This window comes from Neocloeon triangulifer, unplaced genomic scaffold (genome assembly GCF_031216515.1).
Source record: "Neocloeon triangulifer isolate White Clay Creek 2 clone unplaced genomic scaffold, ASM3121651v1 ptg000004l, whole genome shotgun sequence".
Taxonomy (NCBI): Eukaryota; Metazoa; Arthropoda; class Insecta; order Ephemeroptera; family Baetidae; genus Neocloeon; species Neocloeon triangulifer.
In genome coordinates this window covers 1,400,286-1,427,319 of record NW_026775547.1, presented here as the reverse complement: position 1 = coordinate 1,427,319, position 27,034 = coordinate 1,400,286, and the positions used below count along the sequence as shown (strand labels likewise).

The following is a 27,034-nucleotide window of genomic DNA, read 5'->3' as shown; positions in this document are numbered from 1 at the left end:
AACCGAAAGCAGGCGTGAGGCAATAATTTAATAATAAAAAAGCCGCCGACTTTGAAGTCGCAGCGTGAATTTTGGTCCGAAGGTGCAAAAACTCTCATTACCGCGCCACATCTAAATAATAAACACGTATTTACGCGGCAAGGAAAAAAAATCATTCATTTGCTTCGGATCGGAATAAAATAACGAACGGCCCGTGTAATTAATTACGCCGTTTTTCGATAGCGTGTTACGAAAATCAAGAGAGCCAGTCTGCAAAGTGTGTCATGAAGCATTATCTCGCCGCTGCCGACTGCAAATTATTGACCGGCCGTGCTGCCCAATATGGGCAGCCGTTATGAATTAACTTCTCGTGGCGCTTAAAGCACCTGCAGGGCCCTTTCTTCAGCAGTCACGTAGTAGTTCCGAGAAAAAAATTATTCTGGGATTTCTCTTCCTATTGCGCGCAAAATTCCTTTCTTCTGCAAACAAAATCTATTTGTATATTGACTTAAGAGGAAATTGTGCAAAGTCGGACCACTTCTCTCTCGGTGATGCTCGTAAATTTCGGTTTATCTTTTATTTATGTGTGTGCGCGCAGGTCGTGTGGATTTCCAGCCAAAATAAATGCAGTCGCCGCCTTTATTATGAAAGTTTAATTGGCAAGTTTATGGCGTCCGCGTGCATGAAGTACGAGCACTGCTGAGATATAATGCGTCCTGCTTTTGTAAATCCATTAAAGCAGATAAATAATATTTATGAGATCGAGCGCAGCTCTCGGAAACGTTGATTTGTTTCTTTGATTACGTAAAATCCCTTTTAAAACCAGCCAAGTCTGAGAGATGTTGCTAAATTTTGAAATATCTACACACAAAATATTAAAAAATTTACTACTAAATTGATTTTAATTAAAAGCACTTACAAATTTAGTAAAAATTTGAATGTTTTTGAAACATTAAAAGAAAAAAATATATTTTTAGGGAAACTGAAATGTTGTACAAAATAGTTCCAAGATCAAACAAGATCAAACAGAGATCCCATCCACTTGAAAAAAAAGCCACAGCTGACATTGTTTTTGTTTCAAATAAATATTATTAATTACATGTTAAAATTAATTTATTTAAAAAAAAATCAAAATTTAACTATTGTGACAAATATTTAGATTTTTTATAAAATTTTGTATTATTTCTTATTTTAACTTATGAAACATTCAAAAATTAAAAAAAGCTGAAAGAAAAAAACTATAATAGATTATTTAATATATTATTTGGATCTTCTATGTAAAAAAAATTGTCAATTTTATAATAGATTTTAGTATGCATGCAATATTTAATTTTCTAATGGGGCAATTTTTTATTGAATTTGTCCCTGAGAAGTATCTATTATAGGAGTTAGTAATTAAAGTCGAAGAAGATTTCGGAAGATGTGTGCGTCACTCTATTAACTGCCACTAATTGCCCGTCTTGACCAACAACCTAGTTTTTCTAAACCACCAAGTTTAATTGCTGATAGAGTTTCACTATTTATGATTTATTGGCGCGGATTTGCATTTTGATTGAACGGCGATAAATTATTATTTTTTTTTTTTCAGAATCTCCTCCGCTGCTGCTGAGCGCCGCCGCGACGTACCAAGCGCCGAGTCAGCGCCGCTGTCACATGCCAGCACCAGGTAAGACCTGTTTGCTTTGGAATTATCCTCTTTACGTCACTTTATTTTGGCGCGTCGTGTCTCGCCGTGTGTGCACCTTTCACTGATTGCTGGCGATCCATTGATCTTTGCAACAGGTTGATCATCTCTTTCTCTCTGCGCGACCGGCAGCGGTCATCGGTACTTTTTCCCGAGCGCCGCCAAAAACCCGTTTTGAGGCGGAAAACGAAACCGAGCGGTTGTTGTTGGTTTGTTTGAAAGCTTTGTGGCGCGATTGATTGTTTGCGATATTGGCGTGACCCGAATGGCAGGCGCCTCGACGTTTCTCCGTAAAAAAAAATTGCAAAAAATCATTGCGAGTTAATTTTTGTATAGCAAAATGAACGCCGAGAGGCTTTGAAAGAGTTGCAGATTTTTTATTCTTGAGCCATATCTGATTTTCCACGAAGATTTTGATATTTTGAATCGTTCAGACCAAGTAATTTTACATAATTTATTTATAGACTGCAGTGAAATAGTCTTTTTATAAATTTTTTTAAATTCGACCAGACTTTATTCTGACTGATTCTGACAGTGGATGATATTTTTTTTTCAAAGTAAGTTGGTATAAAAAAATAAAATGGAAATTTCTTTCAAACACTTATAAAAAATAATTTGAATAAGTAGTGAAAAAATAATTTTGTTATTTTTTGTTATTTTTATTCTTTATTTTGTGATTTTTTTATTCTTATTATTTTGAAACTCGCTCTAAGGAGTTAAATTTTTGAAATTTAATTGTATGACCAATCAAATTCACGGTTAATTCTTTATAAATTTTCTGTCATTTTTTACTCTTGATGAGAAAAATGAAAAACATTTTACTATTGGCTGGTTTTTTAACTCCACAAAATATTGCAAGAAGTGTTAGGTTTTAATGTCGGTTGGAGGTGACAATTAAAAAGGCATTGCTAAGAGCAATTATTTTCAAATCCAAGGCCACTTTTGTTTGATTTGTTCCGAAAGTCAAAAGTCAAGGTTGTTTCCAGGGAATAATTCTCCAGCGTTTATTATTATTTCATTTTTGCCCGCAGCAAAAATAAAGAAAGAGTTTTCCGATAATATATTATTTCAGATTTATGTGGACGATTTTCACATTCTTCTCTTTCAACCTTTCCTGCCTAATAAGCAAGCATACTTGTGCCGAGATGTAAAACCGCCATCAAAAGATAATTGCTTCATATTCCAATAACTAGATCGATCTTGAAATCATTTGCCTCGCCTCGTAAAGAAATAACGAAACACATTTCTCGGCCGCATTCACCCGAACGGAACAAAACAAAGAACTAAATAATCGATCTCGGTGAGTTGTGTTATTTCCACGAGAAAGAAAAATTGCATCCGAGCCATTCACGCGATGGTATAGTGCACCGCCCAGAGCGGGAAACGGCGCACAGTGGTCATGGTCTGAGCGAGCCTTTCTCAAATTAATCCGCAGTGACTTTGAAAAAGTAAAAAACAAGGCGCACGATTATTGTTTGTTTTTATCTGCAGATGAAATAATAAAAATTTGCCCCACCCAAAACGTTTCCTCTCTATTTATTTTTTGAAATTTATAAATGATTGCTCTCTTCTCTAGCTACCTGAATAGAAATTATCCGTGACTAATTCGCGTGCAAAATTGATGGCAAAATAATAATCCGTTTCGAGTGATATAGACGAACGCGAAGTGAATTTGCATTCTGATTGTGCGCGGCAAAATCACTGTCAAAGTGTCGGTGGCGCGAGAAATTTACGAGCTCGATTAACTTTCTAATAACTGATTTTATTTAGCGGCGTTATTTGCATAAATGCGGACGATTTTCGCGAGAGATTTATGTGTTTTCCTCGGAGAGAAAATATGAGAAAAAATTCTCTTTTTACGATCGATCGTGCGCTTTTGCTGTTTACTCGCATCATCGGCCATCGAACTCCACGCTCCAGATAAATTATAATTTATTAAAGTTCAGTTTCATGCAATGCATTTATCAAAATATATTAATTTTTTAAATGAATAAAAATTTATATTTAAATTCAAGTCTGAACAGATATTTGTATTATGTTCTTTTACTTTGATTTTAAAATTTAAACAAGGTTTCCGTTGGTAATAAATGAAATGCTTTTTAACTATTCCAATATAAGGAGACCTTGCGCCAGTTTTGGCTGGAATATCATTGCTTTACCTTTTCCTACGGGTACAGGTCGATTTCCGAGCTTTTGGCAACCGCGAATAAAATGACGGATCGCCGCAATTTGCTCGCCGAAGCGATTTTCCCACGCAGTTCAAGGGTTAAGTGCGCCGACCTTCGGCAAACGCCGGCGTAATTATATCAAATTCTGCACGTTTTATTGCCTCGCGAATTCTCTCTCTCGGCATCCGTCCTTCTTTCAAAGGCATTTTTGCACTGCCTTATTGCCGCCGACAAAGATATTTTTTCCCTACGCACTCGCATCGGTAGTAAAGAGATTCGGCCTCATCATCTCCGTCAAGGTGAACTTTTTGCTTCTCGGAAACATATTTTTGTTATCAAGTTCCTGCTGCTGCTGGAGCGTTAGATTGATAGTCGCTTTTGAGTTTTAATTGTGGGCAGGAAACCGACGTGATTTCGTACCAATTAGTAGCACATTCAGCAGCAGGTGCAGCGATAATTAGCTTCTCTGGTCATGCAGATTTAACGAGCGGACCACGTACTTTTGCTTTGATAGAGGCGCGGCGGCACATGTGCGCGGCCTTGGCGATATTGCTGCGGTCGAATTAATAAAAGTTGCCTTACAAAGCCTTTTTAAATCAATCTTGCGAAAGGCCACGCCGGTGTGTTGAATTGGAATAATATCATTTTGGCGAGGAAAAATTGCCGCCCAAAAAAATAGCCAGCGGCCATTCGAAAGTAAAACGAATTTTCTATTATTTCGGATCTGCATTGTACTGAAGAATTTTCATTATTGCGACAACTTTCTTTCGCTAATTTCGCTGATTTCATGGTCAGTTTGCGTTATATTTCTGGAAATCGACCGTAACTGGCTCGCGTGATCGTGTTAGCCGGCAATAAAATTATGAACGGTCGCCAACTGTGAAAAATTACCAGACCCTAAATTTTATTTTGAATCTATGGAAGGGACAGAAAACTCCAGCCAGAAAATAATTTAAAAATTTTAAATTGAAATTAAAATAAGAAATTGCGGTTTCAAGGTTCGGTTTGATTGACGCTGATTATTGTCTCTAAGAAAAAATTCAAAGTTCAATATTTTTTACCTTCGGGAGAAACAAGTTTAGTCGCCCCACCCAAAGATTGATTCAAATCACGATTATGTGCACTTTTTGTTTTAATTGTAATTATCCGTCCAAGGCTGGCGACACATACTGTTAGCTAGTGGGATTTTTTTCCACCACCTTACTCTTTCTTTATCTTTGCATCTTTTGGTAGCTAAACATGAGCCGGCGGCGCCGCGTTCAATGCACCAATTGTTGACCCATTCATTGTTAGAGGTCACACACAGACAACCTGTGCTTTATTTTGCTTCTCTCCGTCGAGTCGAGCCACCTTGCGTAGACTGGATGTCCTTGCACCAGTAATGCGGCGGGCCGCCTCAACCAGCCAGCCCGTCGACTGCTACATTTACATACAATCACACACGCCCCCCTAGTATATAAATTTAAATTATAAAATTAAAGAATAATCAAGTTGGAGGATAATTTTCGCCGTTTTGCATACAACTCCGAGAGTTCAAAGACACCTGATTTTCTGAAACTTCTAGATAGATAAAAATCTAACAATTATCGAGATCAAGATTACATGCAATCTGGTTCAACTCGCATATTATTATATTTTTGACCAACCTAGAAAAACATTTCGCCTTTGTTCGAACAGAAATATCCATTGACCTGGTTCCAGTCCTCAAGTACATTACATTTGTGATGCAAACTTGTCAGTTAGATAACCGTGCACACTCGATTTCTGTTTGAAATAATTAGACGGACATTCAAATAACAAACGCCCAGGCCGGCCCCGCCGAGAAATAATGTAACTCGCGGCGCGACACAAGCAGGTGTTTAATTGCACTCTACTGATATTTTATAGAAAGTCTACGTATGAATCATCGGCAGATCCAATCCGCACCGGTCAATAAATTCATCACTTGAATTCGGTAAGATTCGCTGACGAGGAGGCGAAAAGTACACAAAAACTTTTGAGTATATAATAAAGATCGTGACTAAACTCAAAAATATAAACCCTCTCTCTAATAGACCTTGCCGAGCGACGAGATTTTATTTCGTCGTGCGCGCGCAAAAAGCGCCATAAAGAATGTGGAGCAGCGTTATGCAATCATTCCGCCACTTTTGCATAATTAAGCGCACGCACAAAAAGCACACGGCTAGTTGGATTTAGAATCATGAAGACGCAATTATCGGTGCAGTGCCGCGGCATTCATTAGCTAATTATCATCCGGGTGAAAATGTCATTAAAACGGGTTTCTCGCCGCCAGACTGAAAAACGTATAAAATCGTTACAAAATATATACGTAGCACCGGTCAGCATGCTCATATTCTCTTTGAAAAGTCAAAGGTTTCCGACTTGAAAGAAAAATTTAATAATTTTTTACACGCTTCGAGGTGATGGACGCAAATCGGTTTGCCGAACGTTAATTTCTCAATTATTTTGGTCCGACATGCACATTACGAGTCATTATGCGCTCCTTAGCGCTGTCTCGTCTCGCGTTTTGAATTTCCAGCAATTATTGTCATTATTATCCGTATCTATGGACGGTGCTAAAAACGCTCCTGACAGCCGCGGGATTTTCGCTTCTCTCCTGAAAAACGAGCGGAAAAAGCGCCGCCGAAAAGTGAAAGCGGTTTCGAAATCGCATTAATTAGGGCCGCAAATTTGGCATTTGCATTATGATATGTTTCAATTAGCGAGCGTCGTTTGGACATCTGCAAGCCGGTCCTGCCAAGGATAATTCATCAGAGCAAAAGACAATTTGTGAAACGAGAGCAAAAAGCGCTCGGTTTGCAAATGCCTCGCCCTTAAAATTTGGCTCAATTGCTCGCCTGTAATTAAGCGCATGTCAAATCGTGATTGACATCTCAATTCTGCCAGCCGACCGACCCGCAAAATGATTCATAAAAAGCTCGTTAAAAGTGTATCACCTGATGCATTATGCGTCGTTTGCAGTTCAATTTCGAGCTTCATGCTCGCCTTTCCTCGTGCAACAAAATGATTGAACGTGTTCCACATTTCGCGCTTCAATTTTGAGCAAATAGACGATTCGAGATGGGCATTTTAGTTATTATTAAATTCCTGCTGCAGTTGAAATTTAACGTGATTGAGCTGTAAATATACTCAATAAAATCATATTCCTTTGTGTTGGGCAAATATTTTGAAATGACTTGAGTTAAATGAAACATATCTTTAAAGAAATTCATAAAAGGTTAATGATATTACAAAAAATATTTGTCTCTGGCAGATTTTAGTAAATATTGTCTGTTTCAATTAAATTAAATCTTTCATATCTATGATTTTCTGATCATATTTTGATTTAGTTTTAAAGAAAAAAAGGAGAAAATATCAAAATTTGAATATATTTGAAGCATGAAAAAGTAGAGTATAAAATTAAATTAGAAATAAATTAAAATTAGAATTTTTTGTATTGACGGAGAAGAATAATAAAATAAAATATATCATGCACAAAATTCCTTACTTAGAAGTTTCTAACTTTTCTTTTTTAAAAATTTTAAATTGATTTTGTAAAATTATAATTAATTTCCATTGAATATTTTCAACGACGGATGTCAACCAGGATGCCGAGTGTGGATTCCTGAGCTTCTCTCCAACCTGCCCTGGCAGGTTGAGGGTGCTTTATCAAATAAAATCAGCCCATGCGAGCAGATATCCTTGGCGAAATGAAGGGCAAGGTTGGTTAGGCGTTGGCCGCTTGCTCCGCCGCGAGAGATGCAGTCGCCGCCTTTGTCTCTGGCGGTGATGCCGAAAAAGTTTCGTCTGATCCTTTTGCCATTGTCAGAGCGCGCGGTGATTGACTTTCTTTCGAGCTATTAAGAAAATATCACCCGGGGAACACCTGGCGGAAGAGAAAATAATGTCGATGATCTGGAACAATATATCCCGGCCATTGTGTGCGCCGAATAATTATCGTCGTAAATTACACACGCATATAAATATATATCATTATTTTTTCTGTTTTCGAACCGCGAGAGGATCCTATTAAAAGGTCAACGGGGCTGCTTTCACGCGCGAAAAGTGGAGATGAAATTTCGTTTGTTATTATTTATGCCGTCTCGTGATGAGATGGTTAAAAAGCGGCTTTTTCCTCTGCCAGCAGATTCGCGGGGCGTGCAAATATAATGAATTAAGTTTTTAATCTCACCGACGGTGGGTGCAATAAATTTTAGAAATTCTCCAGCCGCAAATCAGCAGGCTTTGACTATTATACTGATTGTGTGCATAATTGAGTGCTTTGCCCACGGAAGATAATTTTCTTCCTTAAATTAAAGAAAAACAAAAGTCTCTCGCCGAATAAGAAAGTAGTCACGCGAAATTCAAATTTCAAGCGATCATGAAGTGGTTTCAGTCTGGCATTTTGAGCCGCGTAATTTTTTGCTCACTCCGTGTTGAAACGCACCCAAAGAGTTACCGCAACACTCACTTACTGCATTATGTACACAACTGGCCAGACTACTCTGGACAAACGACCAAAGATCATCTTGTCCATATTTCATACACGCAGCCGATTTTAATCTTCACAATCTTTATGGTAAAATGTCACTTTTTGCTTAGATGGGCTTAAAAGTGCACGCAGGCTTTCTTTTTTTCTTTCCATCTTTCACTGACGGGAAAAACTAGCGACGATGATTTCAGTCGGATCAGCAGACAGACCTCTCTGGACCACACCCAGTAAAGCTCATGCGTGTGTTTATAACAACACAAAGTATAATATGATTATTTATTTGTGTATGCGAATCGTTTTTTTCAACCTTCAAGGTCTCTGTCGGGGGCTAGTTTTGTTGTTCTGCGGGAGGTTATAAGTCACTGGTGATGGGTGTGGCTCGTCCTCCCGCACCCATCTTTAACATTTGGTCATTTGTAGAGTTTGCCTTTTCATTCAGTGAAATATTACTAAGAAATTGTTCTATTAGAATTGGACTAATTTGGATAATATAATTATGATCATTGTTGGTTACTTTAGCATGGAAATCTTCTGCATAAATAGTATGTAAAGGATGATTCACGCTTACTTTGTACATGGTATTAAATTTTAATTTACAATATTTCATGTGATAATTCACTGTAAAGTCTAATTTTTATAAAATTTCATAAATTCTTTGAAAGGCCATTAGTAAATTTAATTTTTATTGTTATAGAATTTTAAAATATTCAAAAACTAACACTTAAAGAAATTTTTAAAAAAAAGTTTATATAATGATAAAAATATAATAATTTAAATCATGAAATATAAAAAAAATTTATTCTACAGTTATTAAATATACTTTTATTAATATTATTATCAATCAATTTTTTAATTTCATTCTTACAAGTCAATTTGACCCCACAGGTTAATTAGTTTTCTCTTTAAAACTCAATTGACTCGCTCTAACATTGCTTTTAACACTTTTGCATCACATTCGGAAACAATAAATAATGAATAAAATGCACGTGTCATGTTTTGCATTATTAGTGCAATTATTCTTGTTTGTTTTTGTCAAGATTTATGCGCCGTTTTTATTGTGCGCGGCTGACGCGAGGAAGGCATCAATCTCGCACCAGCATTAACGCCGTCGTCGGTCTTCACACCTTTTTGCGCCGCCGATTGCAATCTGCCCGTGCATGGCACTCGCGCGCTTATTATTATGGCTCACATCCTCCCGAACAATAACACAAAACAATAATGGAGGCATTTAACCTGCAGGTCACCAACTCGAAAGAGCACGCGGCCTCCTCCTTTCTTCTCTTCGATTTTTCAATTATAAAATTTTTTAATCAATCAGAGGCAAGTATTTGATTTCAATTTAAATGAAAGAAAAATCGAGAGCTACTTTCTCATTTCTCGTAAAAAAGCAACTTGATCTAAATCGTGGAACCACGAATGCGTTGAGATCAAAATAATGCTCGCCCGTTCACTCAACTGCAGTTATTTGTAAAAGAACAATCGGTTTGACGCTTGACCAGCCGCAAAACCGAGATAATTCGACGCTCACGCTGATTTCGGAGGCACACACAAGAAGAGTTAATTTCTAAAAGATTTTTGTCCGTCAGCGTCTCTGTGATGAAACGCACTCGAGAGTTCAGAATCGAGAACAACTCAGCATTTCAAAAGGAGATTATTGTTTACAAATTGTGCGGTTTGGCATCATCTTTTTTTCAGGCATAATTGATTCGCCTCATTTCTTTTATCCTTTAAACGACAATGACGCTGAAAATAATAAATTTTTGAGGTCAGTGGTCAAATTATTCCTCTTTTCCGTGAACATCTGGAGTTGCCTTCTAGAGAAAAAGTTTAATTATCTCGGCAAATGAGGCTTTTTTGACGTAACAATGCCATAAAAATACCAGTATGAAGTGAAACTGAAACAAAAAAGGTAATATCGGGGTTGATATTATAAGGAAACGTACATACAATTCTCCACAGGACGATTGTGTCGGATAACTCGGTTAAAAACGCCGATCTAATCAACCGGCCGGCTTTTGTTTCTTTCTCTCTTCAGTGCATTTTGTATTCAAGGCGCACACGTGGAAAGCGAGCTTGTGTTTAAAAGCAACAACATCGCACTGTTTGCTCTTTTCATCGGCGGCGCGCATAGAAAATAATAAAAAAAGAAGAGAGATCCCTAATGGAATTAACACAATAAACACTCGCCAGCTTTCTATACCTTTTTTTCGCTGAAAGGAAAAGAATCGAATGGAAACCAATAGCGAAAAATCAGCTCATGTAACTGAATTGAATCTTGATCATGAAAACTAACCACCATGACTGAAAATAAAATCATGTAAAGCTTGAAAGATTTTTAATTTATTGTAAATTGTTTCCTCCTCTTTTTACTTGTGGTATTGGGAGAGGAGAAACTGAATTAAAAAGTTTAGTTTTCATTTATTTCCCTTTCTAATACTAATTTATGTCAACTCCAATCAGAAGTTATTGATTTTACTCTTATGAATAAATATTGTGATGAAAAAAATTAATATTTTCCATCAACATTTATATTTCTGAAAATTCATTCAAATTTTAAATCTGACACAGTTTCTAAAGATTGTAATTTAAATTAGTTTGTGTAAAAGGACGGCATTGAAAAAAACCTGGTGCTGAATTCTCGGAATCGTCGCCGCGGCCATTCGGAATTATGCATCCGGCGCTTTCAGGTTGCCAGACGTGTTGCATAACGTCGTCGATCTGAACCAGATGCGGAGGAAATTGCGATTTTCATTACGTGTTGCCGTCACACGGGACATGCAGTTGGAAATAAATTTGCTCTCGCGGCCATTATTCACAAGCAAGTCAGCACAAAGTCAGTGGAGCCAGTTTTTGCTCATTCAATTTCGGATCACCGCCCATATTTAGGTAGCAGGAAATATCGAGGCCTTAAGTATAGGCTTACAAGATCGATAACTCGCGCGCATAATAGCATTGACCTGGTCACTTGCGAAATCGAAAGTCTTTTCGGCACTTTGAATTATATATTAAATTGAGAATCAATACTCGCTGCAGCAACAAAGAGAGATGAATGAACGGCTGTTTTCACACGTGTGAGAGTTGTTGTTGTTGACAATTAAGATAAATAAACGTGTGAGCGACAAATGCTCACGCTTTTTGTTTGCGGAGAAATACATAAATCAAGAGAGCGAAAACACACTTCCTCTTTTCTCTGTGGGAAATGCGCGTGCGATTTTCCTACGGGCGTGGGTGAAAACGAGCGCGTGCCCTTCAATGACGGGCGCCTGAGCAGAAAGCATCTCGATTATCTTTCGGCCTGAACGAGCAAAATCTGCAGCACCGACCGGTACAGATAATTCACCAGTGAAATAATTGTTTGTACCTCAAAGGGTTCGATTTCGAATCTGGACTGCAAGAGAAATTTATTTTCAAGATGCCGCTCCCTTTTCTTATTGCAATGCTGTGAAAATCTCATTTCTAATTATCGCTTTTCGAATAGAGATAAAAAAAAATGTACATTTCGGCCGGTCACGCTATTTAATTCGCCTAATAGACTTGCTCAAACCTCGAAGCTTCCATAACGCGATTACCATTAAATTCAGAAAGCCTCTCAGGAAGCGATGAATTCCTTTTTTTGCATTATGTGCGCATTAATACTATAATTATTATGTCATTAAGGAAGCCGCTGTCGTCAAATGTTGTGTAGGTTTTATCCTTTCGATGGAACTAATAAATAAATAGAGCGGCGTTTCTCGAAAAAGTTCACTTTCCTTCCAACCTGATGAAATGAATACGGGCCTGTTAATGTGATTTACCTGATTGAACACGATCTCGGCCGATTCTAGAGCGCCCAGACTGCTTTTTATTATTTATTTGAATGGCCGCGAGCAGAAATCATTTCTCGGTGATATTTCAATTAGTCTCTCATACTCGCCGATGTTGCAAAATGCATCAGTCATCCAGTTTAATTAAATTACATGCGAATTGATTAGCTCTTTGTATAAAAACTAGTGTATCTTTCTGATCTTTGCACAATTGCTCATTTGTCTCGTGACACATAATTGCATTCGATTTGTTATCGTAATGAAAGAAAAGTGCAAAAGATTAAATTACACACGTCCTCGCTACCTGCGAATTTGAATGTCCCTTTATTATGTCAATGCCGAAAACATTTTTGGCAGATAATGATCGGCAGGTAGGTCCTTCAATGGCACTCGTGTCACGAATTGTGCGAGCGTGGGACATTGAACAGGAATGCCGAAAACAAGTGATCGCCGAAATATTAAATTATTATTCAATTGTGGCCGCGTGAGAGATAGATCTGCCAGTCAGATGATGAATTTTGAAAATTCATACGTACTTTCTCGTCGGCCGCGTGCAAAAATTCATTTGCATGCATTCGTGAAGACCGCCCCGAGCAAAAATGTATAATATAATAATAACGACTTCGAAATAAATGCAAACGAGGAGTTTGCTCAGCGGGTGAAATTATGATGTCGTTATATAAAATAATACATAATTTACATATATTGTGTGTCGTGGAAATTTGATCAATTTAATCTTCTCAGTGGAATTAAAGGTAAAAGTGTTTATTACACTTAAAATAAAAAATTTAATCTTTCATTTTACTAGAAAGTGAGCGAGAAAATCAATGCTTTGAATTTGAAAAGGAATGTTAATTTGAAATTGAAAATGGAAAGCAAAACGCGACTTATTACAAATAAAAAATTATGTGACAATCACAAAAAAATTAATTTATATAAAATAAAATTATTATTTTTGTTTATTTTGTTCAGATGATATAGTTAGTGAAGAATTGTTGAAATTTTAAAACAGATTAAGTAAAAATTCCTATTGAAATAATTAACAAATATGTATATACAAAACTACTTGATATTAATTTAATTATTTTATTTTAAATTAAAATAATTTCAAATTGCACAAATTGCTTGACTTAATTATTTCATTACTTATTGTGCTATTATGCAACAACAGGCGGATTACGAGAAAAAGAATAAACATCTCGTTAAAGCTGTTATGGACCGAGTGAACAGGTGCAGCTCCCTTCTGAACAACAATAATACAACCTTCATAAAACTGTCGTTCATTTTTCACCGGTAGGGAGAAAGAAAAGCGAGTCCTTCGAATTATACCAATTGTTGCAGGTGCGCTGACTTGTCATATCGCGGCGGAGAAACGCGGTCTCGGACTTTTCATGCAGATTGAATTGTGACCCGATAGAGATCACTGCCGCGCAATAAATCTCGCCGCTTTTCGAGTTAATTAGCGGCGAATGAGTCCGTTTGCTTTCAAATGAAAACATAAATCTTTAAAATCTTGCACCGCCCCTCTTAATAGCCCTCGGTTTGTAATTAGATTCGCGGCGGAGAGAAATCGCGACCGGTGATAAGACCGCGAATAATTGAATTCAAGTGATGAGTAATGAGAAAAGAGTAAACAAATATGTTTGTTATTTGGAAGGAATAATTGAAATTAAGAGATAAATTCACAATTTTATCGAGGTCAAATTCTTTCAAAAGAGAACAATAAATCACTCGTCAAAATATATTTGGCGTTTGTTTGTGTACATGTCACATCCCACTGGATTGATTGTGCTTATTGTCGAGCACGTCTAATCGAAACTAATCATCTCCGAACAAGGTGTTAGAGAAAACAAAGAAACGCGAATGTTGTTATTATCAAGAGTGGCGCACAATCCCCAGTCATAATCTCTCGCTACGGTAATTATGAGCGACAACGACCTAGTAACCTAAACGCAAATACCGATATTATGTTTATTCCGTTCTTATTATATTCAGAGTAAGGTGTCTCGAAGGTTTCGTCGCCCTTGTGAGAAGATTTTTACCTTTTAATTCTCGTCGAGCGAATTTTAATAACACGCTCTATACCGCAATCCTGCTGTTTTCATTTTTTTTCCTCGCCTTTCCTATTTAGGTCCAGAGTGCGTGATCTGGGAATGCTTAAGCCCGGCAATTAATTAAGGATGCACCATATACTTAAGTATAGAGAGAAAGCCTACCAGGTTGTCGTAAGTTTCGCGGTTTTCACAACAATCAAGTTGTATTTCATTCTTGACTGTAAGATCTGCATGCAATTAACGCTGAGAGTTTTCAACGCTTGCTCGTCACTATTCACGCACTTTTCGCGTCATCACACAAATTAAAAAGGACGTTGATCTTAAAAAAAAATTCACACTGGGTGCACAAAAATAGGCTAAATTAAGTGCTCTAAATTTCTAAACTTTTATATTAACAAGAGAGTAATTATTTAAAAAGTAGCACCTCAATTCAACGTAAGTTTGCATGTTGGTGGCAACACTTTTGGTTAAGATGTTGCCTCACATTAAAAATCTCTCTTGTCCGAAAAGGAAAAATTTGGTCAGAAGTGCACGAAATAAAGTGCTTGCTTGTATAATTACAATGTAATTATCGCAAATTGAGGCTCATTGCAACGCATCTACCGAATCTAGAATTTAATTTTGCAGTTTTCCTCCTTGTCAGTCAAATTGTGCGTTTTTTCCACGAAAACGGCGGCTTGTAAAAGCAATTGTTCCAGTTAATAAAATGCACTGGTGTACAAAATTTGCTTTCTCATTACGGCTGTTCACTTGGAGAGGTCATTAGTTAATAGCCTATTTAGTTCTGGGTAATTATGGTAGCGGCATCTGTATTTGTTTTTATTTACGTTTCCGATTCATCACGAACTCCAAAAGAACTGCTCCAAATTCAGCAAATAATAATGGCCGGCAATTATCGTATAATAAAAATCGACATAATTAACCTCAATCACTATGCAGTCTTTCGATTTCAATATTAATGCATGCGTGGTGTTAATTACTGACGTAATTTAGTTTCGCAACCGGCAGAGGTGTTATGTGCGCGTTTGCGGTTGATAAAACACAAAACCTTCTTCTTCTGTGTTTTTGTGCTTGCCAAAATTTGGGTCAGCTGACGGACCCATAAAAATATCGCAGCCGGATTCATGAATATTATGATCCGCACGTCACAGCCGCGTTTCGCGGTAATTAAAGACGATTCTCACCTCGGCAAAAACGTTTGGAAAAAATATAATGCCTTTCTGTTCTTTCTCTTGAATTTTTAAGTGGCGTCTTAATTGTGTTTCTGAACTAATGCAAAAGGAAAGATTTCAACATTCACTAACTGACCATGTGAGATATGAAATCCTTGAATTCTTCACCAGTAATAATTTTTTTTTAAGATTTTATATTATTTATATTTATATATTTATTAATTTTATTTTAAATTAAATGCGGAGTTTTTTGTTATTATTTTATTTAAATTCAATTTTCATGGCAACAATGATTTTGTTGAGATTAATTTACTTCCTTTTCTCAAGTTAATTTGCAAAATAATTTCTTAAAAAATTCTGTTATAAGTATTTTTGATTTTGATCTCCTCACTTTTGCTATTCCTTTTACTAGAAAATAGAAATTTAAACAACATTATAATGGGTAATATGAATTTATTAATCGCATTCTAATATGCTCTATAAATGTATGTATAAAGCAAGTTTAATCAATTTAAAAATATCATCATTAATGCCTGCTTATAATTTATTTTAATACCTTTTAAAACCATTATGAATTTTTGCAGTCGGTCTAGTTTCGGAACTTTTTTTTGTTTTTTAAAAGTCAGACTGGTATTCAAGGAATGTATTTTTATACAGTTCCTTTTTATGATTCATTGTGAAAAGTACATTTTAATCAGCCAACTTTTTATCTTTTTAAAATCATGCGAGCACTTACTTTTCACAACAGCAATCTCGACGATATGCAAATATGAAAAAAAAAAAAACACGCTCGCGCATTTTATTACATACGCTTTATGCACATATTTTGACGGTTCTCAAAGTGGATATGTCGGCGTGTCTGTTCCTAATTCGCTCGAAAATATATGATCTCCAGCATTGTCGAGGAGGCATGCCGCATTACACAACTAACTGGCTTGGGAAAAATTCGGGCATAGTAATTGGATCGGCAAAGAAATTTTGCATCGCTCAGAGGGAGGCGTGGCGAGAGAGTTTGTGTGAGAAAACCGCCGCCGCGGCCAGCTAGTTTATCAGCTATTCACGCTTTCGGTCGTGTGGGTGTGATTATGGACCTATATGTGTCATAAATCTTTTTCCAAATGCTGTCCATTGTTGCGAACGGGTTGCGTAATGATATGCACAAGTGCCGCATTAAACTTTTCGGACCGAGCGAAGAAAGCGCGAACCTGGAACAAGGGCAGCTGGCTAACTAGGAGTGTTTGCTGGTTTTAATAATTGTGTTTAGTTGCTAGATTTAATTGCTCGAGGTGCAATTAGATAACGCAGTGCGGCAAAGGTACACCTCGCGCCGGATTTTAAGTGCGATTTCGACGCCAAATTGGCCTACTTGCGTCAGGAGGTCGCGTTTTTCGTCTTGCAAATCAAGCCATTTTCATTTGTGAGTGCTGCGACTAAATGAAGGTTTTTCTTCATATTTAGCTGTGGTTAATTAAAAAAAACAACAATTATTTACACAATTTTTTTTAATTAAATTTTATTTGAATCGTTAAAAAACTTAAATCTGGGGAGGTTTAAAATTTGATCGATTGTTGATAAAAATTCTGAAATTTGAAGACAATCTGTAGAGATTTCCTAAAGAGACTCATAAGTCTGGATCGTTTTTAATCAAGATTGTTCAAAAAGTTTAATTATCAAATTGTTAAAATTTGCATTTTCTGCTTTGCATTAACCAAAATTATTTACTTTTGATTTGAGCAAATTTAACGAAGCTGTAGAATTTGTATTGAATTCTTCTCACTAGTTTTGAACATGGCTTTAATTTGGCCAAAGCTTTACATTTGTGTGTTTGCATTTATTTATTTTTTATTATCACACTCTAATTCAACAATCTAAGCAACATCTCTGTTTTTTTCCAGAATGTTTAAACACATCAATAATTATTATAAAATGTTCCGAATTTACTAAAAATATGTTGAATGGAAACAAAAGTTTAAATTTAATTGAATTATTTATTTGTTAGAAGCTTTGTTTCTTAAAAGAATGCAGAAACTTAAACACTATTTAGTTAGAAATTTTAAATGTTAAACAGGCTGCATATTATGTTCTCAGAAGTAAACTACAATTTGAAAAGAATTATAAATTATATAAATTTTTTTAAATAACATTCTTAATTATTCTATTTGTTTTTTTTTTTTAACTAAATAATGCAATAATTGCCCAAAAAAGGATTTCCTCCTGCACGAATTTGTGAAATTAATTAATTTGCACAGGCCTTTCTTATTTCAATTTCATTTCGTCGCAATTATTTCAGCACCGTCGGTACCATTTCACACCGCCTGTCATACACAATTTTTTTTTTATCCTTTCGATTACAAACACGCACGGGGAGTGGTATTAAAATTGACGAGTAGTTTTGCTGCTCACTTTTTATTTTTTGCTCTGTGCGAGTGAAATCAGCTTGAGAGCAGAGCACGTGGATTATAAGCTAGAAAGAAATTCATCTGCGTGCATGATAACAACAATTAATTGATACACGTGCACTTCCACTTTCCATCGGGAGTGCAAGGCTGCCTCGCTCGCGATTCTCTTCTCACTGCGTGTGTTATCAGGGTCTGTGAAATGCACCCCGGTCGCGCGGTTTTGCGCACTCGCAATCTTATCCGCGATTTGCGGCCGACGATCGACCTCATTAGCGCGCGCAGTGACAATGCCTGGGGCGAATTTTGAAACGAGATCGAAAGTACACGGGGCGTTTATTAAAATAAAGAAAAAAATCGGCGGATTAATTTGGGCGCACTTCCGGCCGCCCATCAAAGGCGCCAATAAAACAAGCTGCGGGTAATGAGACACACTCGGCCAACTGGCTTTTATCTTTTTCACGCGCCGGACCACCCATCGCGATCGATTAGAGCGCCAGACGTCGCCCACCTTCTCTTCGACTGCGAAATCAGAGCAAATAAATATCCACGAATGACGCTTTTATTACAAGCCGCTCGGTGCAATGATCTGCAGAAAGTGCTGCACCGACGCTAATTGTGACCGGCAGCGCATTTTCGGTCTCGATTTGACACAAAAATTTTATTTGCCCCGCGGATCTGAAACACGCCCAGGATTTTATTGTTTCCGCCAAATAATAAATTTCTTGCGCAATTAATTTTTATATCTAAGGAGAGGTGAACGAACTTGTGCAGTACTTTTTTTATTACTGAAGTCTTAATTGAATTCACGCGTCGTGGTTCAACCTTTTTTGCACTCGTAGAAGCCGCTTCCTCTCATTCTTTTTGTTCTAGACGTCCGCTGATAAGACGAAATAATTATTTGCGCCATGACGTGCGATTAACCAAGAGGATGGAACAAAAATTAAATAACGTGCGCGCTCACCCGGCAGACGTAGATTCGCGAGCACGATTCTGCTGAACCGAGGCAGACGCGCGGCCAGGTTTCGCAAAAGATTTTACAACGAAGCGCACTAGATCGGTATGCAAATAGACGAGCATGAATTCGAGTCGATTGTTTGTTGCGAAACATGTAATGATACACCGTGTCAATATGAGAATTACGTTTCCGCGAGAAAGATTTGAAAATGTATCTGAAGATGAACTCCCAGGCTGTCTCAGAACCTTCTTCAACCCGGGCTTTAATATTTAAAATATACAAATATTTCAGATATCATTAATTCAAAATTATTAAACACATTAATAAAAAAAAAAAAAACGATGAAAATTGATTGATGAAATAAATTGCAAAATTATTTAGATTTAAAGTAATTTAAAGTATTTTCTTGCTTTCATAAAATATTTAGATTCTTGATTTGGACTTTTGTATTTTTTTAATTTGTTTATATCGTCCTTATGAAAGGTAAAGTTGCTTTAAATAAGAAACAAATATTTTTAAATAAAATATTTTCTTTAACTTATAATGTTTATTTCCGTTTACGTTTTTATTACATCTTGCAACTGAAATTGTTAAATAGTCAAAAATAATTATAAATATACTTTTCCCACATGATTTTTTTGTTATTTAATGTGTTTTTTCGCTCCAAATTCAGTGAGTGGAATTCTGGAGTTGCAAAAGTAAATAATCTGTCTCCAGATCAGACTTCCTTTTACAGGCATTGGCCTGCATTTGAGAGGGTCACGCAATTCCCATTCGAGTAGCCGCGCCGTCTTTCTCTGTCTGTGTGTAATGGAACGGACCGTGGCTTTTTAATATACGAGTTTGCCGCTCGGTCATAAATCGAAAACGGTCTCTGCAAATTAATGTGCACGCTCGCCGGTCTGCCCCACTTGGGAGACTCGCGTGAAGAGAAAAGTACGAGGCATTAAAAGGTAAAAAAAAAGTAAAGACTGAGAAGAAGCGAGTGTCAATATTATGTCGCGTGTGCGATTTCATTCATTGCACTCTGCTCGTGAGTGTGAGTGCACTTTGGTGAGCGAACGAGAGTGGATTCGAATAACCAGCCTTCACTTTTCTTCAACTCCTGTGGTCACTCACTCACTCACACTCGAGCGGGTTGACGCTGCGCGATTGATTTATTATCTATCGTGTTGCATGCGCTGCACTGCAACATTATTTTAAAATAAAGTCGCTCCTGAGCCGATTTACCCCCTCGAGCGAGGTTATGCAACCTGAAGGGGAACCTTGTTCGCCGGGTTGCATACCAATAATTAAAATGCATTAATGAAACAAAAATTATAATATGAAAGAATGAAGTAAAAGATTGGAGTAATTTAAAATAACTACAAAGTTCATAAAGTTTGATTCAAAATTTCATTAATGAATGTTTTATAGAATTGGTAAGTAATTTAGAGGTTAATAAATAAATATAATTTTGAAATAATTATCATTATTAAAGAATGATATTAAATCAGGAGAAAAAATATTAAAATAATTAAAATAAATAATAAATATAACAAGAAAGTAAAAATTTAAAATAAATAATATAAAATAAAAATAAAATATAATTTCAATGACGAAAATAATTTAAAAAAATTTACTTTGGCTGTTCAATATATAATTATGAAAATACTTGTTTTAAAAAATCCATGGGTATTGTTTGGGTTTCTAAATTTATTTTCTCTTTAATCACTATTCAATGTTTGTTTATTTCTCTTTTCTTCTTCTGCACATGGGCTAGAGCTGCTTTCAATTCAAGTGGTACTTCGAATAGGAATCGAAAAGCGCATCTGAACAAACACCGGCTCCCGTTTTGTACGTTCTAAAAAAGGAGACGTACACACACGGCACTTACTGGAACAGAAGGAAAAAGCAGACCGAATGATGACACCGCAGAATCGCGACGATATTTTCGTACGTGTCGGTTGCACACAACTTTCTATACGCCGCGCCGCGTGTATTTATAATTTTTTTTGGCCTCTCGCGCGCGTCCACCGATCATTAGTTAATATCTTGATCAAGCAGTGCGCGGCGGCGACGGCTTTTCGAGTGCAAAGAAAGAAACGACAGAGATAAGACGCCGCTAATAATCGCCACTCGGCCCATAGAAAGTGGACGAAAACGCGCCTTAATTCCAGCTCGCTTACTTACAAATGTGAAACGAGATATCTCCGAGATGAATCGCATCTAGACTGCTGGGTGCGTGTGTGGTTATGTCAGTTGCACGCGCGAATCAAAAAACGTGAGGCAAGACTGCGAGCGGCAACCTCACTAATTAGCTAATTAGTAAATTAATTGGAGAAGCTCGGTGTTTTAATTTTTCCTAGTTCTCAATTCCCTCCAGAAACTCCAAAAATTGCAAGCAAAAAGACCTTACTTTCTTTATATAAAATAATAACAGAACAATAATTAAAATAATTCATTTTGGTTTTTTTTATTACTCTTAAATATTTCCTTTTTTTTAATCCGTCGTTAGTAATTAATTTCACTTTTTTTCTCTCAATTTAACTTGTCCTTTCTGAACAAAATTTTCATATTTCAAATAATTTTCTGCAAGTTCTGATTTTCTTATTTATTTTTTGCCTCAATTCCGAATTGGCATTCAAGTCACTCGGAGGAGAAATGAACTTGAACCATCGAATGCATTGGTTATTAAACTTGCGGGCAGCGTGACTTATTTTGAATCGACTGCTCGGCCCCGTGCCAAACTCACCGCCGGCCTTCTGCAAGCCACGAGGAAATAATAATTTCTTTCTTTCCAAAGTGGCCCAATCAATTTCACGAGGCGTCGGAGGAAGCTTGAAATTCTTATCCGAGATCACGACTCGCCGTTTAACCCGCGACAAGATAACCTTTTGTTGCTTTTCGCGCCGACCTTGACACTGCCGCGCCTCATTGAATGGCGCGTGATTGTGCAGAAAAGTGCACTCGCGGATGAATGTACCGAGTTAAAATGCGGATGAAGAGAGATACGGTCTACTTCACACGACGCATGCAGCAAAAACACATGCTTCTCGTTATTAAGTGAGTTGCTTTCTCAACAGGGTGACCCGCTAGAGAAGAAGAAGTGTCAAGTGTGTTTGTCAAAATCTCCAAGTGGGCGCTTCGAAAGAACCTGCTGCGCTTCTGTCAATTAAATTAACCAACCAAGTTGGGCAACGACGATCTTTGTGATGAAAATGCGACTTCTTGATTAGCAAATTAATCGAAGGCTTAGCCGAAATTCGGAAGGTTCTTTATAAGGAAATGAAAGAAAGTTCCTTTCGTCCTAATCCTTCCGTTATTTTTGACAAAATAATTTCCATGTTAATTTTACGCCTGATTTAGTGATCAACGTTTCTAATTTTTGATTTTTTTCCGAACAAAATTATAATATTTTTGATTAATTTACATGCCGCTGATTAGAGAGTGACTTTCTTTCTTTCTCTCAGTTTTGGATGCTCGCAAATCGAGACAAATTGCGCCAAATTGACCCACTTCTCGTTCTTCTTCTCCGTCGCGTATACTTTTCATATCGCCGTCTCGAGATCGCTGCACGTGCCAAAAATTAAGTGCGTTGGCCGCGCCAGACTTTTTATATATTAGCCGCTAATAATGTGTACTAAAAGCGGCGATTTTATTATGCATGCACGATTTCTTTTTCTCTATGCAGTGGGCAAATGTAAATAAATATACATAAAGCAGCTTTTAATCGGCTTTGGCAGCAACTCCCTGTTAATCCCTCTTGTTCTACCACGATACGGAGAGCGTATCTTTTGGTGGTTATCCCGGCGAGAGAAAGAAGCGGCCAAATTAAATTTTTTTTTCTTCACTCTCCGTCCGAGCCTCGAGAGACGTGGATTTTTTTCTTAATGCGGCCGCGTGCATACTTGTTACGCACGTTTGTATTCACTTTCTATAATATGTGACGGAATTTTCGCGGGCTACGTGATCCGAATTTAAGCTTGTGCATGTCATTAAGTTTGTGCCCGTAAAAGATGCTAATGTCAAAATAAAACTGCTCCCTGCATCCAATTACATGACGAGAGAGAGAGACGCACAAATTTCGTTTTCAAAAGCACAAGCTGGTCTCTCCGAAAACTTTCTTCCGTGTTCGTACTTTAAGAGTTTAACGACTCAATTCTTCCTTATCAAAATACACCAAATTAAATTTCGTATTCATTTCAATTTTTTTTAATATTGCAGAAGAGAGGATTTTATTATTAATTTGAATTAATTCTTCACCGAAATTCAATGTGTTTTTAGCACATTGAATGTGATTTTTAATCTGTTTATATTCGCATATTTTTTAAATTCACCTTTCTTATAACTTTACATTCGTTTTTTTTACGGAAATGATTTATGCACAACACCCACTATGACTTTATCGAGTCCATTTTTAGTATTTTTTTCTTTCAATAAAATAAATAAAAATCGTATAATTAGTGCCAAAGCGAATATTGTGGGTGTTCTGTGCACACCAAAAGAGCACAATTGGAGACGAAAATGAAATTCCCTAAAAAACCTTGACAAAAACATCACGCCTGACCCTGCTCAAGCCACACTTACATACATAATTTCCAGGCTTTTGCACGCGCTCAAGTCTCTCCGGTGATTTACTCGCGTGAGACCCACATTTCGAGCAACACAACACACTCGACGGGGTATTGAGGAAAACCAAAGTACTCTGAACATTACAATTAATCGAGAATTTATTTCCGTCCGGCTGCTTGTTCGCACAGTGTCGAATTTCTTTGGCTGACGGAAAAAAAACATAAAAATAAACGCGTCTCTTTCATCTTTATTGTTTTGGCCGTGGACTCGGCTCCATTCAGTGTCACGTTTTAATGCCAGGCAGTTTAGGAATTATAAGAAGTAAATAATGCGCAGCAATTGGATTCGTTTTCGTTTTTGTCCTGCCAGAGACATTCGGAGTGAGTTAAGCGAGGAAATAAATCAAATAAATTGGATTTTAGAGCTTCACGGATCGATTGAGACGCGATCACTTGTACTTTCTGCAATTTAAATTTATGATAGAGTAATATTGCAAGATTGCAAGATTATTGAGCCAATCTGCAAATCGCAACAAAAAATGCAGAAGTATGGAATAAATTTACTGACCTATATATTAGTAGATTAATATAAATCATATATAACTGAAGCAAAAAATGAAGTAAAATCTACTAAAATTTATGATTTTTTTTTTTAGATAAATTGCAGTTTTCTGTGTGTTGAGGAATATTCATTTCTAGATCGTGTTTTTTTTAATTATTTCATATTTTTATAAATTTTTTATATTATTTTTGCACAGTTTTTTACTCTAATTTTTTCTTATTTCATCTCATATACAAATTATGAATTTTTGCCTTTCCTTTTCTCGCAAATCACAAAAAAATATTCAGATAATAATAAAAAAAACGTACCTATTTCTGGATCCAGGACGGGGCTTTTCCGGCAAGGTGCCGTTGAAGGGCGCGGGGGTGGTGGTCGACGTCGTACTCCTCGTGGGGTAGACGAAGGAGGGTGGTTTGTCGGGGGACGATTTGGCGCCGAAAGCGACGGCGGCGAGTAACAAGAGGAGCCAAAGCGGCGATTTTGGCACCAGCACGGCGACGCGGCGCCTCATGGTCTATCGAATGTCAGTTCACCAGCACGCACTTGTGTAAAAGTCCTGCCGGCGCAGAACAAAGAGAGGAAAAGAAAGAGATCGATGGGGCGAGCACGCAGAGGTAGGCAGCAAGCAGTTCTTATCCTTCGGCGCGAGCGGTCTGCACTGGTGTCTGCAGCATTGGCAGGCGGGCGGGCGGGCTATGGCGGGCGGGCGGCTGCCGAGGGAACTAACTTTCACTCCACTACAGTCACTCGGCCAGACCTGGCTGGCCAAAACGCACCAACCTGAGGCGCAGGTGGAGGGAGGCAGACCTTATCACTCAGTGGAGGGGTCTATATCAATATTCCATACTTGATCAACAAATTATCCGGAAAATATTTTAAATAAATAAAATTTATAATTTAATTTATTATATTTTCAGGTAGCGAAATTATATAAAATTAGTAGGTCAGTCTGGGAGAACATTGATTGCCCCACCCTGTTTTAATGTACACACACACAGAGCCGTAACCGAGTTTTCTTTCTTTTTTTGTATATATGCTGGGAGGCTGGCAGACTGGTTGATCTGCGCTTATATTCGCCACCATTCATAGCCGGCCCGATTCACCTGCAGGCCAGGATTGTGTCACCAAAGCGAGGTGAACGGCCAAAACCGAGTGATCTCGCACTGCGGTCGCGCACTGATCTAGTGTGCGTGTCCTTTGGTTGCGGCTACACCACTTTTTTGTCGTCCCTCCGCGTGTCTTAGGTAATGGCCGCGGCCACCTTTTCCGAATACGGACACGAGAAATCTTTTCCTTATACTCAAAATTTAATTACGACGACGAGTACTGTTGTTCAATTTTTGCTTAATTTTGCAACATGCACCCACTTTCTTTAGATACTTTTTTTACCAAGATTGAAATTAATGTCTTGCTCGGTGCGCCGAGAGAGAAATGATGAACATTACGAGCGCCTAATTTAAATGTTGCGCGAGCTGATGAGACTGTTAATGCGTCGCCACTTAAGGAAGGTGCTTATTTGCGATGAAGAAAAAAAACTTAATTCATGATTTCGCAATAGGAAGTGAAAATTGTGTAGATATTCTATGCATAATGAGAGCAAAAAATCGAAACTAGAGCTGCAAATGGTGATGTGCGCAATTTACTATTAATTTAGTCTAGCGAAACCTGAAATTATCTTCAAATGTTGATGATGTTCTATCATTCATCCCAGCCCTAACAGGAATTGCTAAAGAAGGTAAAGAAGTAAAAAACTTCCCTTACATCATTAATCATTAACGAGGCTAATTGCGGTGGAAGGGATCTTTTTGATCTTGAAAGTTTTTTGCAAAATTCTTGCTATTGGTGGTGCCGTTTTGTCCTACAATTCATTTTTTCAAATAAATTGTTTGCAACAGTTGCATGTAAAAATTTTATTTGTAACAATTTGGGCATCTAAGCAACAATTATAATCAAAGCGGATAGAGAGAGAAAAGGCAATTTAAAAGTCTAGAAAATTGGTCCAAAAAAAGATATAAATATGGATAAAAGTTGCAGTTTTAAAATATTTTGCAAATAATTTTTTTAATCAAACAGGTGATAGATATTGTAATATTTTTATTTTTTCAAAATCAAAAGTTGTGAATAAATTTCAAATTTTTGTTACAAGAAGTGCAAAAATCGTAAAATAAAATCTGTCGATTTATTGTAAAGTTTGCAGATTGGCTCATCCATCTCTCTACAACTTGAAGCATATGATTAAAAAATTCAATAACAAACGAGACCTTCCTCTAAAAATAAACAAATACCGGTGCTTTAAGCTGCCTAGTCATCAATTTCTAGCACGAAAGATATCGTTTCCTAACCCAGAGAGTTTCTACTGTTGAGGCCCGCGGTCAAGTGTGCACAATGATGATAGAGGATGACGCACGTGGGTTACTCTGAAAATGAAAGAAAGCTCCCGGGTCACTTTTCTCGTTCAAAATGGAACCATTTTCGCATCACACTATACTTTCCTCCAGTTCGCACAATTAGAACAAATTGAAGCAATTTTTGCAGACAAATGAGTCTCGAAATTCGATTCACTCGGAAGAAAAGAAGCTTTTTTTTTCTTTAGGGGAGTGCCCGGTCGTAAGTGAAACTGTGCCCGTTTGTTTTATTGCTCGCCGGCAATTCTTCATACTTAAACACGTACGTACAGTACAGGTGTGCATCTGGAGTTCATAAAAGCGGCGTGTACATTTTCGCGAGAAAACTCGTAAATTATCAACGAGTTGGATGAGAAAAATGTAAAATTTCTCGCGACTGCGCGAGTCAAGTGACCTTTTGCAGCTAATAAATGTTAATTTTATCATCAACCCGGCAAGCAGGGACAGCATTTGCATCGATAATAATATGCTTAAAAAAATCAATTTATTACACCATGCGAATTAAACAGTTCAAAAAATAATTTATTTCCCGTTTTCCCAGTGATTTCGAGCTTATAATAAAATTTGCCGGGGTTTTTTTTTTAATTTTTTTAACCAATCATTGACAGAGAAGTAAACATTAAAATTTTAATAAAATTTAAAAAAAGTTTCATTAAAACAGTTGGTGCACAATCCAGATATTGCAAGGAGTTTGAAAATATTCATAAAATGAAAAAAAAAATCCAGAAATTTCTAATAAAATCTCTTTTTATTTTTTTGGAGTAAAAAATTGTTTTAATCTCACAATATTTCCAACCAAAATGACGCA

General features: G+C 37.0%; 2 protein-coding genes across 2 annotated transcripts in view; one reads left to right on the top strand and one right to left on the bottom strand.

The window, feature by feature from the left end:
* LOC132193614 (angiopoietin-4) overlaps positions 1–24,527 on the bottom strand; it is a 36,869-nt gene extending 12,342 nt beyond the window's left edge. Inside the window, exon 1 of the mRNA XM_059614387.1 lies at positions 24,130–24,527. Within this exon, the coding sequence (XP_059470370.1) occupies positions 24,130–24,332 (203 nt within the window). The 5' untranslated portion in view covers positions 24,333–24,527. The remainder of the gene's footprint in view (positions 1–24,129) is intronic.
* Positions 1–27,034, top strand: part of LOC132193608 (centrosome-associated protein 350-like) — a 117,313-nt gene that overhangs the window by 14,888 nt on the left and 75,391 nt on the right. Inside the window, exon 4 of the mRNA XM_059614377.1 lies at positions 1,568–1,645. Within this exon, the coding sequence (XP_059470360.1) occupies positions 1,568–1,645 (78 nt within the window). The remainder of the gene's footprint in view (positions 1–1,567; positions 1,646–27,034) is intronic.